This window comes from Micrasema longulum, unplaced genomic scaffold (genome assembly GCF_059751315.1).
Source record: "Micrasema longulum isolate JH-2025_06_02 unplaced genomic scaffold, ASM5975131v1 h1tg000401l, whole genome shotgun sequence".
Taxonomy (NCBI): Eukaryota; Metazoa; Arthropoda; class Insecta; order Trichoptera; family Brachycentridae; genus Micrasema; species Micrasema longulum.
Window position 1 is genome coordinate 409290 of NW_028277601.1, and position 13438 is coordinate 422727.

Below are 13438 nucleotides of genomic sequence, written 5' to 3' on the forward strand. Positions count from 1 at the left end.
GATGTTCACACATAAACAGAATGGTTGATGTTACACAGTGTGTAAAGTGGCCACTTAAACCAGCCCTGTAAATGCCTAGATTCCATATCCTTCTCTAAAATGTTCTCCATTTCCATAGCAGTCTGTTAATAACTCCCTAAGGGGTAAAATCTACAAAAGCTTGGGCAAACTCTAAATATTGTTCATTATCTTTTTCTTATGAACTTCCCATCGTATGGTTTATATTTTTTTATTGTTTGTGTATTTTAATTTTATTAAAAATAAATCTGTACCTTAAAGCTGAAATGCTGGAAGTCACATTTGGCAAATTGTTCTGGAGAGCGGTTTGAAGTTGTAAAATTGTTTCAAATGTATCCCTCGAAGAAAAATTTAATTTATTGCTGTTTTTTTTGATTTATAGGCTTTTGATAAGAATGTTTAAGAAAAAAACATTCAAAATATTGGACTATCAAATAATTATGGGACTTCAATATTTTTTGTTCTAACTGCCCGTCCCGCACCCAAATTCATCCTCGGACTTAAGTATTAAAAGTAATCTAGAATATTTAATGAAAAACAATGTATGTATAAAACTTTCTTTAGGCAAAAACGTTAAATTACGTAGCATTAATTATTCATGAAAACAGGTTAATATAAATTTAATGACATGATATTAAAAGCGATAAAACAGTTATTGAAAGTAAACAGTATGGGAAAAAAAGCAAAATAAAATAATGAAATTAACAGCAAAAGAAATGACATAATGGTTATGTATGGTTTATTGTGCCAATAAGACTTATCTTGAGCAAAATCTCTCGCTGCGTCAGAGGTTTGTTATAAAAATTGTGGAATTTATTAAGTATCCATCGCTTTAATACCAACAAACCGTTGAATTTTGTTGAAAGCACGAGTATTATTACTGCACTACTGGTATTTTAGAACAAGCTATTTCAGTAGTGGTATACCAGAGGACTCTAATGTTTTTAGCATTAATAGAATCTGAATCTATAAACAAAATGACATTCATAACTCAATTTTGCAAAACATGTGACTTCCAGCCTTTAAGTTTTAAGGTACAGAAATTATGGTTAGATGATGATTTTATATCAATATTTGATAAATCTAGAAACGAGTCTATTCATTTGGTGATTTTTTTATTTTATTTTGGTACACAAACATTTGAAATGAATACATGAAATCATACTAAATGGTAATGTAAAATACGGTATGTATGTGATACGATTACGAAATGTAATCGATATAAATGGTATTCTTATCTATGGTAAAACAATCATATATCCACACATAAATTACCGTTCTTCCATTCTTTTTTATGTAATAAACGGGAAATTAAAAGTATACAATTTCATCAAAATAAGAGGATGAGGATTATACTTCAAAGAAATATGTATTCAAATGTAGAAAGAATGCACAAAGAAATTGGCTCGCTCACAGTAAAGACAAATCAAATATAATGTAAATTTTTTTATTCGTGTAATAATTAAAGGGATAAATAAAATAAAAAATGTAATCAAATTTAACCAACAATGTAATACATACATATGAAACTAGGAATAACAAAGAAAATTTAAAAAAATAAAAAATAAAAAAAACAAATGGTTGCTTACTTCTGCAGGGGAGAAGTGAGGAGAGCGCGGCGCAGTATCAGACTCCCTCCTTCCCCCTTCTCGTTTCACCCCTGCAGAAGTAAGCAACCATTTGCTTTTTGTGATATTTTATTTTTTGAAATTTTATTCGTTCTAAAAAAATATTTTAATGTGCCTTCTTCGTCTTCTTGCTCATACTGATCATCGTGGTTTCGGATGTGATAGGGTTTAAAGAACACTGCATACACACACTCGTACACACACCCATGCACATGCACATACATACATTCATAAAACATAGACAATTTATTTATAATGCGAAACTTCATGATTGCCATCTGTATATATATTTTTTTAAATTATTCTTTATTTTCATATTTTAGTAAGAATCTCCAATACGCGGCATTAGTGAAGCAGTTTTTGCTATTTTTCTCGAAAGCACCAAAATGGGAGTTTGCTTTCTTTGCTTCCAATGCCCTCAACTATCATGTAATACATCAAGGTTAATATTGTAATATGATCTTATTATTCTCGATAAAAAGTCCCTCCTAAAGTAGGAAAGTATTGCTGAGTAGGAACATCGACAGTTTTGTTTTGTATACAATGAAACGAGTTTACAATGAATGATTTATTTACGGACTTATTCAATCCATTATATTAAAGAAAACATATGTCAGCAATTTGGCTCCTTACTTGCAGTTTCTCAACACTAAAATATTTCAGTCGATCACTGTAACACTTAAAGGTTTCACTCAAATCACACTTTAAAGCTAACTAATTTATCTTCTAAATAAATTAATAAATACATTTAGCCTAAATATATTATTAATTTAAAAATAATAAGCAATATATTGCAATAGAAAATATATGCATTTACATATGTAGGTACCAACTTACATAATTATGCACATGTATGCATTTTTTTCTATGTAGGTAATTTTAAATGTAACATTTTTAAAAGTGATATCAAAGTGACAGTGCTATTTATTTCAAAAATAATTTTAAAACATTAAGCATACTAGTATTCATTACATTTGATTCTAATTTAAAATGTCACAAATAATAATACATTACTCAAATAGAATGCACTATCGTTTCTTATCAACATAACCAAGATATAAAATTCAACACACTTACGAATAGAGTATTTTCTTGACAAGTGTTCCAAGGTGATATTATATTTCATTGTTTGTTCAGTGCTGTGAATAGAAGCTACTGTTTGTGAGATTCTTTATAGTTATTTCAACAATAAACATAAATAATCAGTTATGTCTGGACAAGGATACCAGTTCCCCGGATACTTTCCTAATAATCCAGCATTAATAAATAATACCAATAATCATAGTCCTGGAGCTGGAAATCTAAATGCCGAAACACCAGGATTGGTGGTCAATCAATTTCCAGGTTAGTGACACAATTTCACAAAACGTTTTATTTATCTGGATTCCATCGCTTTTAAAGTATTTTGATAACTAATTTAACGAAGAGTAACCTGCGTTGTTTTTATTTGAATCATAAATTGATCATCTACTACAATGATACTGTAACTTGAGTTAAATAAAACAACATTGATAAGAGTTACTCTGACTTATAATGTTAATAATAAACTATGATCATTTTGGAACGAAGATAACACTTCAAAATAGAAATCAAATTAGCTCAACTGCACTTGTTTAAACAGTATGCATAATATACACAACTATCGTATTAGTCCGAATATAATGTGATATTTATTAATACAAATATTTTTCTAAAAAGAATATTCGCGTTATATTCGGGGTTAAGATTAGTGAATTTTTCCCTTTGTTCCTGCTCCAAATATACAGGTCGCGTTATATTCAATATTTTAGTTATTTAATTTTTCTTTTATGAAATTTAAAACACATTTATAAAATTTCCTTACTGCAATACTGACAATAATAAATAAAGAAAATTGATTAACTATTTGTTAAGTAAGGTTTAGATTTTAGATTAAGTAATAAAATATATTCTAGTTAAAATAATCGGTTGACATCGCATATCACATACCCAATACATACTAAACGTTGTGAAAATCTTATGCCCCTTTTCCGTGTTAGCACAGATATTAAGTTGGGATTTCTAAGGCCAATGTGCAGGATGTACAACAATTATGTTTATCTTTTATATATTTTTTAAATGTAACAAATTAATTAATAATTTTAGATGCTGGAGTGGCAGGGATTGGACACTTAGGTACAAACATTCAAAACCCTTCGGGAAATGGACAAGGAAATTTATTACAGGTAGAAAATAATCATCATCATTCCCTTTCGGCACCTTATAGGGCACTGCATTGATATCTTGATCATTTTTTTTACAAGAAGGTAAGATGATCAGTCTTACACTTCAGGTACCAGTCCAGGGACTATGAAATATTTTAGTGTGATAACACCTTAGAGTATATACATCTTTTCTGTATATACTCTAAGGATAACACCCATTTAAATTATTATTTCATATTAACCATGCCGGGAATCGAACCCGAGATTTCTTGCACTGTAGGCTAACGCACTGATCATTACACCACGAGGCCGACAAAATAGGAAATAATACATTATATTAATGATTATGTAATGATATATTTTTAAAAATTTAATTAGTATTTGTCTGTGGTATTAAATTTATCCACATTCTCTGAGCATTCTCACATTTTTGATAATAGAAGAGTATGAAGCAATTGTTGATCGTTTGCTAAAGCTGAGTATGCCTCCTTCCTTATTATTATTTCAATTTAAATCATATGTTTACTTGATTGAACACAGCTGAAAGCTTCAATTTAAAAATAAATATCCATTTGAGGAAAATAATATTTTTTTGGCTTTCCTGGTAATCTTTCAAAAGTAAAAAATAATCCAGGGTTTCGGTCGGACAATCCTAGTAAGGGTAATTATAGGCTTAAGTATGGGTTTTGTCTTTACCAAACACATTGTTTTTCTGGGGGGTTCGGCATCCTAATTATAGTCCTTTGCGTTTTTTCTTTTCAGCTGTGTGATAGCACGGCCAATGAAATTTGATATTACGCCATCAAATTGTTTACTTCGTATCTAATGATTGCACATAAATTGATTACTTCCAAAATTAAAGGATAAAGAGGGTATTTATCAGTATTTATTATTTTAACCAGGGAATGGGAGTCTCAGTGGGCTCACCGGGAATGCCTGTAGGATCTATGGGAATCAACCAACCCACCGAGAATTCAAATCAATCTAAACAAGAAAACAATCCACCCCCACCACCGAGTAAAGAGTTCAACACTGCGTTACTTTGCAGGTATTTAAATTTGTATTATTAAAGCTTACAAACCGTATTTTAAAACATTACCTTTTTGTGAAAAGATTAAACCACTTAGTTCCTCTATTTACAACTAGATAACTCTAACTCTTTGTCTACCATAGGTAGAAATATATACCTAAGTACCTTAAAGTTATTTTTTAAAATTAGTTATTTGAAATTTCTTAATGTCTTTTTTATAGCTCATGTTGAAGGTTCTTAAAATTATATATTTTAAGAGGGAATATGAATTCAGGCATTTAAAAGATTTTAAGCTCTAAATTAATTTATAAAATCAACAGGTGGCGCTAGTGAATTATGAAACTATTTGGCGGCTATATGGAAACAAAGAAAACGCTAATAATTAGCTAATATTTTCATCTTATGTTGCATAGGGTACTTCATTGTTACCCCTATCGCAGCATCACGCTGAAATGCTGCGATTTTTAGTAATTGTATAAATGAAGGAATGTTACAAATATCAATGTTGTAATTATTCTTATTAATTTACGTCTGTGTGGCTGCTTCGATGCTACCTATACTATTTTTCTTTCTTCTGAAGATTTATTTTTATTATGATGTGAGTTGCATTATTCTTTTACCTTGCTTGAAATGTACAAGGTTTATATTTACTTCAAAGGGATAGTTATTTATTTGTTTACTTCAAAAAAAATAAAATATTCTATTAAATTTACTTCAATGAAAAACTTTGTGTAATTTTTTTAGTTGATATAAGATGTAAGGATCGGACGGGATGTTCCGGCTGTGGCCTGTTTCAGGAGCTTCTCCGCATTTGCTCTAGTGACGAGGAAACCACAGAAAACTCGTCAGGAGAAGGAGGACTGTTGTCATTTGTCAACAGACCTTCCGATCCACTTGAAGAGTGTTCGGTATTTGGCGTCTTGCTATCATTGATACCTTTTATTGCCTTTACTATATCTATCATGTATAATGTTACCTCTCTTGACAAGTCCTTATGACTAATTACTACATGAACATCGTTTAAATCCTCATTTATACTTCTGCATCGCGCCTCCATTTGCATTCTCTGTAAACTAAAAAAGGGGCAATGCATCAATAGATGGGAGACATCTTGGAGAGTAACATCATCGCATGGGCAAGTGTTGATCTCCGATATCTTGAATCTGTGTAAATAGCTCATAAATCCGCCATGTCCTGTCAGGATTTGTGTAAGTTCGTCTCCTACACGCTGCAGTTTCCTGAATTCAAAAGCATGGTAAATAGATAGAAAAAACATTTCAGTTACCTTTCCTGTGGATCTGAAGATTAGCAAGCTTACCATCTTTATTTACCTGTTTTTTTCTTTATACCCAAAAATAATAAGTCGGTCCCATAACAGCCTTAAAAGGTAAAGATATTTTTGTAAATTAAAAATGAACACTCGATATAAATACACTAACTATATCACTCTCTCTAGTTGTATGGAATATTGACTTTTTTATTTTTCGTTTGCTCTTGGCAGAGCATTTGTGGAATGTTGCTAGGATCCACCTTCATCCGCTTCTATCTTCGGCGCATCTAGAGACCTCCAGAAGAGAGATGCCAAAAAGTAACTTCTGTCACTGAGTCTATCCATCTTGTAAAACTTCTTCCGCGAGATCGAGTACCCTCTACTCGTCTTTGTACCACCTATTTCTTCTTGTTATCTTGTGGAAGAAAGATGCTGTTCACTCTCCAATTCTTATAGAAACAGTAATTCTATGGGCTTTTTAAAACTACCTAATTTAATTACCATCTAAGTATGGCATTTTTATTTATTTACTATTCTATTTTTTTTTTCAGTTTTGGACAAGAAACAGTCCAAGATATTGTCAGTAGGACTCAAGATGTTTTCAAATCACTTAAAGGAATTCAGGTACTTACCTTAAGCATTAAATTTAAAAATCTGGGAGTTTGCTATAAATCAAATTTATATCCTTTCTAAATTTCTCTTTCTAATTTAACTAAAAAATCTTACTTTCTGCGATATCATATGATTTGTTATTAGAAAAATTGCATACCTATATCTTCGCTTTCACATAGACGCATAGTAGCGGATGTTGTCACACTACATAATATTGTGAACAATGTTATAGATTGTCCATGCTCGGTAAATGAAATGAACTTTAGGATTCCATTTAAGACTACCAGACTTATATGTACTCTCCGCACAAAATCATTTCGAACCAATTATGCTCGGTTCTCTTCATTGCTGGAATTTCATCTAAACGACAACAATCTTTTTGATATATTTGATATTTCACCTGGTTTACTAAAATAAAAAATGATGTCAAGTACAACATAATAAGTTATCAGCAAAAACAATGTTTAAATTAGTCACTCTTGAACTATTATATTGATACTTACTTAACATGTCCAGTTGGATCATATCCTGCCACTCCAAAATGCGGCGATGGATAATGCCTTGTCATTTGTAACAATCAGGTCCCCAAGAGTGTAGCGTTCTCTCATGAGCAGGCATGTCAGTAGATAGCTGTCCTCCTGCGTTGCGCCGCAATCACACAATATATCATCACCAGAGAGGTACCCAATTTTTTTTACATCGTGTAGCACCCACCCGTAGTCTGTTGAGGGCGATCCATACGGAATAGGGTCGGTGATTACCTCCTTAAATACCCTCATGTGGATCCATCCACGGTCTCGCTCTAAGATTCTGTTTCCACAGTTCCTCCCTCCGTTGTTGTGAGGATTCAATAGGGAAGGTGGCTTTGAGAAAACTGTTTCTAGATCTCAGACGCGAGGCTGTTGGTTGGTGGTGGTGTAGGGGAGGTCTAGGATCATAGTTTTGTTTGTACCTCTCTGCTTCTGCGGCTGTCTTTCTTCGGATTTGTGGTGGAGCGATTCCGATAATTGGGTATATTTTGGGTTGTCTTGAGGCATCCTGCTACTATTTGTGCCATTTCATTGACTGCTATGTCCACCTGTTTGGAGGGGGCAGATTTTTGCCACACCGTACACGCATACTCCGCAGCTGATATGCACAAGCCTTGCGCTGAAGTTCTAAGTACTGATGGCGTTACACCCCTGTGAGTTTACGTATTATATTGTTTTTTGCACATACCTATTACTTAGTTTGCATGCAGTGCTCCTTAGACATTTACGTTCTATCAAGGGTGACTTCGTATCGGTATCTTCTCTCCCATCCATTCTACGTTCAGCTCTCTGGCACACGGCTGCCTCTTGGGCAGCCACGGCTGTATCATCGGCATAAATGAACTGTTTGGTTTTTAAGCCAGTGGTAGGTTGGTCTTTTGTATAAATATTGTATAAAATAGGTGCCCGAGGTAGTCCATTTGTTTGAGTCTCCATCTGCTGTTTTTGCCTTGGAGGGTGACATAGAACCTTCTATTGGATTATAGCAAACCAATGATCTGGACGAGCTTATAGTCCTTTGTTATATTGATGAATGTACTCTTCTATACTTCTTTATACAAATTTGTGTGTATGTATTTTAAATTTCTTTATTTTCGGTATTAATAATTTAGATATTCATTTACACTTTTTTACAAGTAAATTGCGTACTCCTTAATTATTTCTATTGTATCATTTTAAACATGTTTTTATTAACATTACTGTTTAACCTTTGTATAGAAGGTATAACTGCTACCTATTATTGTTTATTAACTTTATTATACATTATGTAAGCAAATTTGTATTGTAAAAGCCCTCTGGGCGTTTAATGTGTTAAAAATAGGTTTTTAAAGCGAAAAAAGTCACTATTTTACTAAATTTACGAAAAAAAGATTTCGCTTTGACGTAAGTGTGCATAGGTGAAACACAAGTGCAGCACGAAATCACTATTCCTTCTCGGGAAAAAACATTTAATCAATTAACCTTTAAAAATAAAAATTATTAAAAATGTAAAATTATTCAAATCCTAATTAAAGAGTCATATAAAACCCACTTCATCCCAATTTCCATGCTGTGTTGATCAATTTTTGTAATTTAATATACTCGTAAAAACATTTAAAAATAAATATTACAAAAAAGGTGTCTAAGAATCGGGTTGCGGTCCCGTGGCTAGTGTCGCAGACTCATGGATCAGAGGTCCGAAGTTCGAACCCCACTCTAACACAACTTTTATCATTTTCTGATATTGAGTTTTTAATAACTTGTTGAAAATGGCCCCCAAAATTAAAATATTTGAGTAAATCATAAAAATGCAAATATGTATATGTTTTTAAAATGAAAGCTTTTTCTTAACATGCGCATCTTGCTCCGTTAGATAGGTAGAAATGTTCAATATAAAATTAGTGGTTGTATTGTGGAATCACGGACAAAAAGTCTCAGGTTCAGATCTCACTCTACCACAACTCGATTTTCATTTTTTCAGCACAAATTATTTACAGCTTTTAAAAAATGGTCCGACAATTTAAATATTTTAGTAAATAATAAGAACTCGAGGATTTCTTTTTTTATTTAAAAAAAATCTCTTTGCTAATAAATGTTAACATCTTAATTTTTTTTTCTATTCATCTCCTAATTTTTCTAAAAGATTCAGTACTTTTATACAAAACTTTCAAGTTATCAAACAAACTAAAAAAATATATATATATAAATTTTCCAGCCCCCCAAAGGAGTCATACAGAGTACAATTAGTAGTAATGAGAACAAGGCGAGGATCCAAGAACAATTACGCACCATTAGATTACTTTTCAAAAGGCTGAGACTCATATATGAAAAGTGCAATGAAATTATTCTTGTTCCGGTAAAGTATTCGAAATTCCATTTACCAAATAAATATAAAACATTTTGTGTTTGTAAATTTCTTTTAATCTGAATCTATCTAAATCTACACCAATTATTTGTATATCAGATGTAACTGTAATTGTCTTTTGTACGCTGATGATGCCGTGCTTCTTGCTAACAACAAAGAGGAACTGCAATTCTTGGTAACAAAGGTCTACGATGTATGCGAGGGAAGCATGAATGCATGCAAGAATGAATGTCGATAAATCGAATGTGATGGTTTTTGAAAGAAATGAATGTAGAGGAATTTGTGTATCTGGGAAGTATGTTTACTAGGGATGGAATGACTGATAAAGATATTGAAAGGAGGGTGAGTGCCGGGAACAGAGTGAACGGTGCACTTAAATCAACCTTAGCAAATAAATGTTTGTCGCAAGAGGCAAAATTATCAGTCCGCAATGGAGTCCTGGTCCCGACCCTGATGTATGGGAGCGAAGTATGGACTTGGAAAAATTTGGACGAAAGTAGGCTGAATGCTCTCGAAATGCGATCTCTCAGGCGAATGTGTGGTAAAACTATGTACGGTAGAGGCACAAATGTAGAGATCCGTACATTATGTTAGACTGAGATAAACATTATTGACAAAATCAAGAAAGGACCTCTGCGCTGGTTTGGACATGTAGAGCGAATGGACAGCGAAACAACGGCTAGTAATATTTACAATGCGAATGTTGATGGATGCAGAAATAAAGGTAGACCGAGAAAGACATGGCATGACCAAATCCAACAAATACTTAAAGATGGACATGTCAAAAGTCGGAATAATTGGCGCCCGTGCATGAGAAGATTTATGAATGTAGAGGAAGCGAGATCTGTATGCAAAGATAGAGTGATGTGGCGTTCTATCCTCTCTGCCTGTTGTTGTGGTTGTGGTTTTTATGATGTAAATAATTTTGAGAAGACTACTTTTTAATGTTTCACCTACACAGTTACATAATCCTCCCAAGACATGTGTTGGCAACACCTCATTATATTCCAATAGTCTTTCAAGCTTGTAATTTAATGTAATTTTTAGGATTTGGCATTTTGATGAAATAATTATTTCATTCAAATAAAAAGGTCTTATGCTGTGTAGTCAATTTCATTATGCAAACAAAATAAATAAATAACTTTCAACTCATTGAAAATGGCCTCCAAATTGAAATATTCGGGTAAATCGTAAAAACATAAATACTTATTTAACAACAGTATTCTTGTAGCTTTAAATAAATGTTCGGTCCTTAAGAGCTGAGACAAGTTATACACAAAAGGGAGTTTTTTACAAACTTAGAAACAATAATAACGGTATCGGCTAAGCCCTATTTGTTTTTTTTTAAGTGATTTTGTTTCTTTCTTTATATTGATCTTTTTTTATTTATTTATTGTATACAAAATATTAAATACATCAGTGATACAATATTTTATTAGCAAAATAATAGTACACTTGTATCAGTTAATATCAAAAATGGTAAAATCCTGACTAAATGAATTTTCAGAAACAAAAATTTCGATTAATTTGTAAAAGGACAAGATCTAGATGCCAAGAATGATATTTATGTATTTTATATAAATAAAATGATAACAGATTAAACAGTATCCATAAAAAAATAAAGATTTAAAATGGATTTAACTACTTTGAATATGATGTAGTGGATTCAACTAGTTTTGAAGAAATTCATTAATAAATATAACCAATTTTTATTCAATCCATCATTTATTGCTTATGTAAGGGGTTTTACTACATAAAATTTTTCTTTATAAATGAAATAAAATGAAATTCAACTTAAAAGGAAAATAAAAACAAAAGCAAAAAGCCATCACATGCTCATTGTCAAATGAAAACTAGCATCCATATTGAAAAAATGCACCTCTGTGATTAGCCACATCGGATGTTGCTGGTTTTGAAATAAAACATGGTGTGGATGTTGCCGATTTTGATGTAAAATTAAATTTCAAACTTGAATTACTATGGTAAAATGTTGGATCTTTCTACTTTCAATAAAAACAACCTATACAATCCTAATATTTTCATAGTTTTGCATTAAAAAAACATTTTTACAGGGAATGGGTTTTACCGATTTTGATATACTGTAGGGTTTTTTCACTTTGTTCATTATTTTTATTTTTAAATAATCAAAAAATTGCAAAGGTAACGGTATTCATATTTTTTTTGTGCGATGTCGGATAAATTTTCTACAATGGTTCAGATTAAGCATATTTAGAATTACCCGAAAATGAGATATTACACGCCTTGTGGGATAAATGGCACGCTTGATGTTTTAAATGTTTAATTGAAACGCTGTCGACGGTCATAACGCGTGACGTCAAAATGACGTGATACCTACTATGAGATGTTTTGTATGTGCTCATTTTTAAACCCGAAAATTATTTAAAAAAACTTGTTTTGAATATATTGATATTTATATCATTAGAATCATAAAAATTCACTCTAAACAGATATTATATTTTTAACATTTTTCCTGACATGTGAAAATACCCTATCATTTCTTCAAATTCTTTTGTAATTGGTATGAAATATTTTCCTTTGTAAATTCCAGGAAATAGAGTATGGTCACATCGAAAGTCTCATTCCCTTATGTGAAGAGTATGACCAGAAATCTGTAGAAGATAAAGCTATCACAGAATCACATAAACTCATCAGCAAAGAGAATGCTGAACTTATGGAGCTCGTGATTATGAAGAACAAACACCTAAAAGAAGTTATTAATAAGCTGAGGACAATCGTATGGAGAATTAATACAATGCTGGCTGTAAAAGAATTTCAATAAGAAGTTGAAGATTGATTCTGTAATTCAGTTTCAAAAATATAATATTAATTTCTTTATTACTTAGTTTGATGTAAACATTCACGAACTGAACTGACTGATATTATTTACTGAAGGGAAACGCAATTTTGTATTGTAATTAAGTTTATTTTTTTCTTATTTTTATAACTTTTATTGTGAGCAATTTCGACATATTGTGCGAGTAGGAATATATTTTGTTGATGACTTTTCATCACAAAAATGCGTCAGAAAACCAGTTTCTTTTCAGCACTACCTACTAGATAATTGGTTATAAATTCCCAAAATAATATGTTTGATATGAAAATTGTGTTAGTTTTAATTTTTTTAATATTACCATAATCATTTACATGATTTAATTACTAAGCATAACATTTGACCAAAAGTGTTCTAAGCAATATCTGAATTATATACAATTTTGATCATTTACACTCTTTTTTTAATTACATGTTAGTAGGTACAGTCCATTCAAATCTCTAATGGCCTTTGTTTATGTGTACGTGCGGGAAAGTTTTCAAATATAATATTCTTCTGTGCGTGCAAATACAAACGAAATTTGTATGTATCACGAGATACTTGTTTACCATTGCATTATTCAGCAAGAAGCGCTTTAAGTAAGACATTTCAAAAAAAAAAACAATGTTTTTGAATTGGTAATCAAGATCATCAACTGTCAACACAGTTAAAGCTGAAACTCTTCATTATTGCCGATTCAAGGAATTTTTATTTGAAATGGAGAGTCAATACGCAGATCTTCTGCTGCATAATAAGTCAGTCAATTTCCTCAATGTTCCCACTTATATCTTGGGCCTAAATCCTTTAACAGTCTGCCAAAAACTGTTTGGGACGTATAAAAATACTCAAAATTCAAGCAAGAAATTACAAATATATATGGATAGAAATGCAATTAACCCAAAAACTACGGTAACTCTATAATTCCTTTAATTTAGGAACCCTATACTTGCAGAGTGGAGATTTGTAACAATACATTTGTATTAAAAATCAATT

General features: G+C 31.6%; 1 protein-coding gene across 1 annotated transcript; it reads left to right on the plus strand.

Moving 5' to 3' along the window:
- The first annotated feature begins 2522 nt into the window (after window positions 1-2522).
- Window positions 2523-12859, plus strand: LOC148281912 (mediator of RNA polymerase II transcription subunit 30-like). Its single transcript, XM_088225923.1, has 6 exons — window positions 2523-2990; window positions 3771-3850; window positions 4732-4877; window positions 6681-6753; window positions 9466-9606; window positions 12185-12859. The coding sequence occupies exons 1-6, from the start codon at window positions 2855-2857 to the stop codon at window positions 12413-12415; spliced, it is 807 nt and encodes a 268-aa protein (XP_088082049.1). The 5' UTR covers window positions 2523-2854; the 3' UTR covers window positions 12416-12859.
- Window positions 12860-13438: the final 579 nt, after the last annotated feature.

Coding starts and splice junctions, on each gene's coding strand:
- LOC148281912 (XM_088225923.1), top strand. CDS start 2,855: ATGTCTGGACAAGGATACCAGTTCCCCGGATACTTTCCTAATAATCCA. Junction 2,991..3,770: donor GGTGGTCAATCAATTTCCAG/GTTAGTGACACA, acceptor TAATAATTTTAG/ATGCTGGAGTGGCAGGGATT. Junction 3,851..4,731: donor GACAAGGAAATTTATTACAG/GTAGAAAATAAT, acceptor TATTTTAACCAG/GGAATGGGAGTCTCAGTGGG.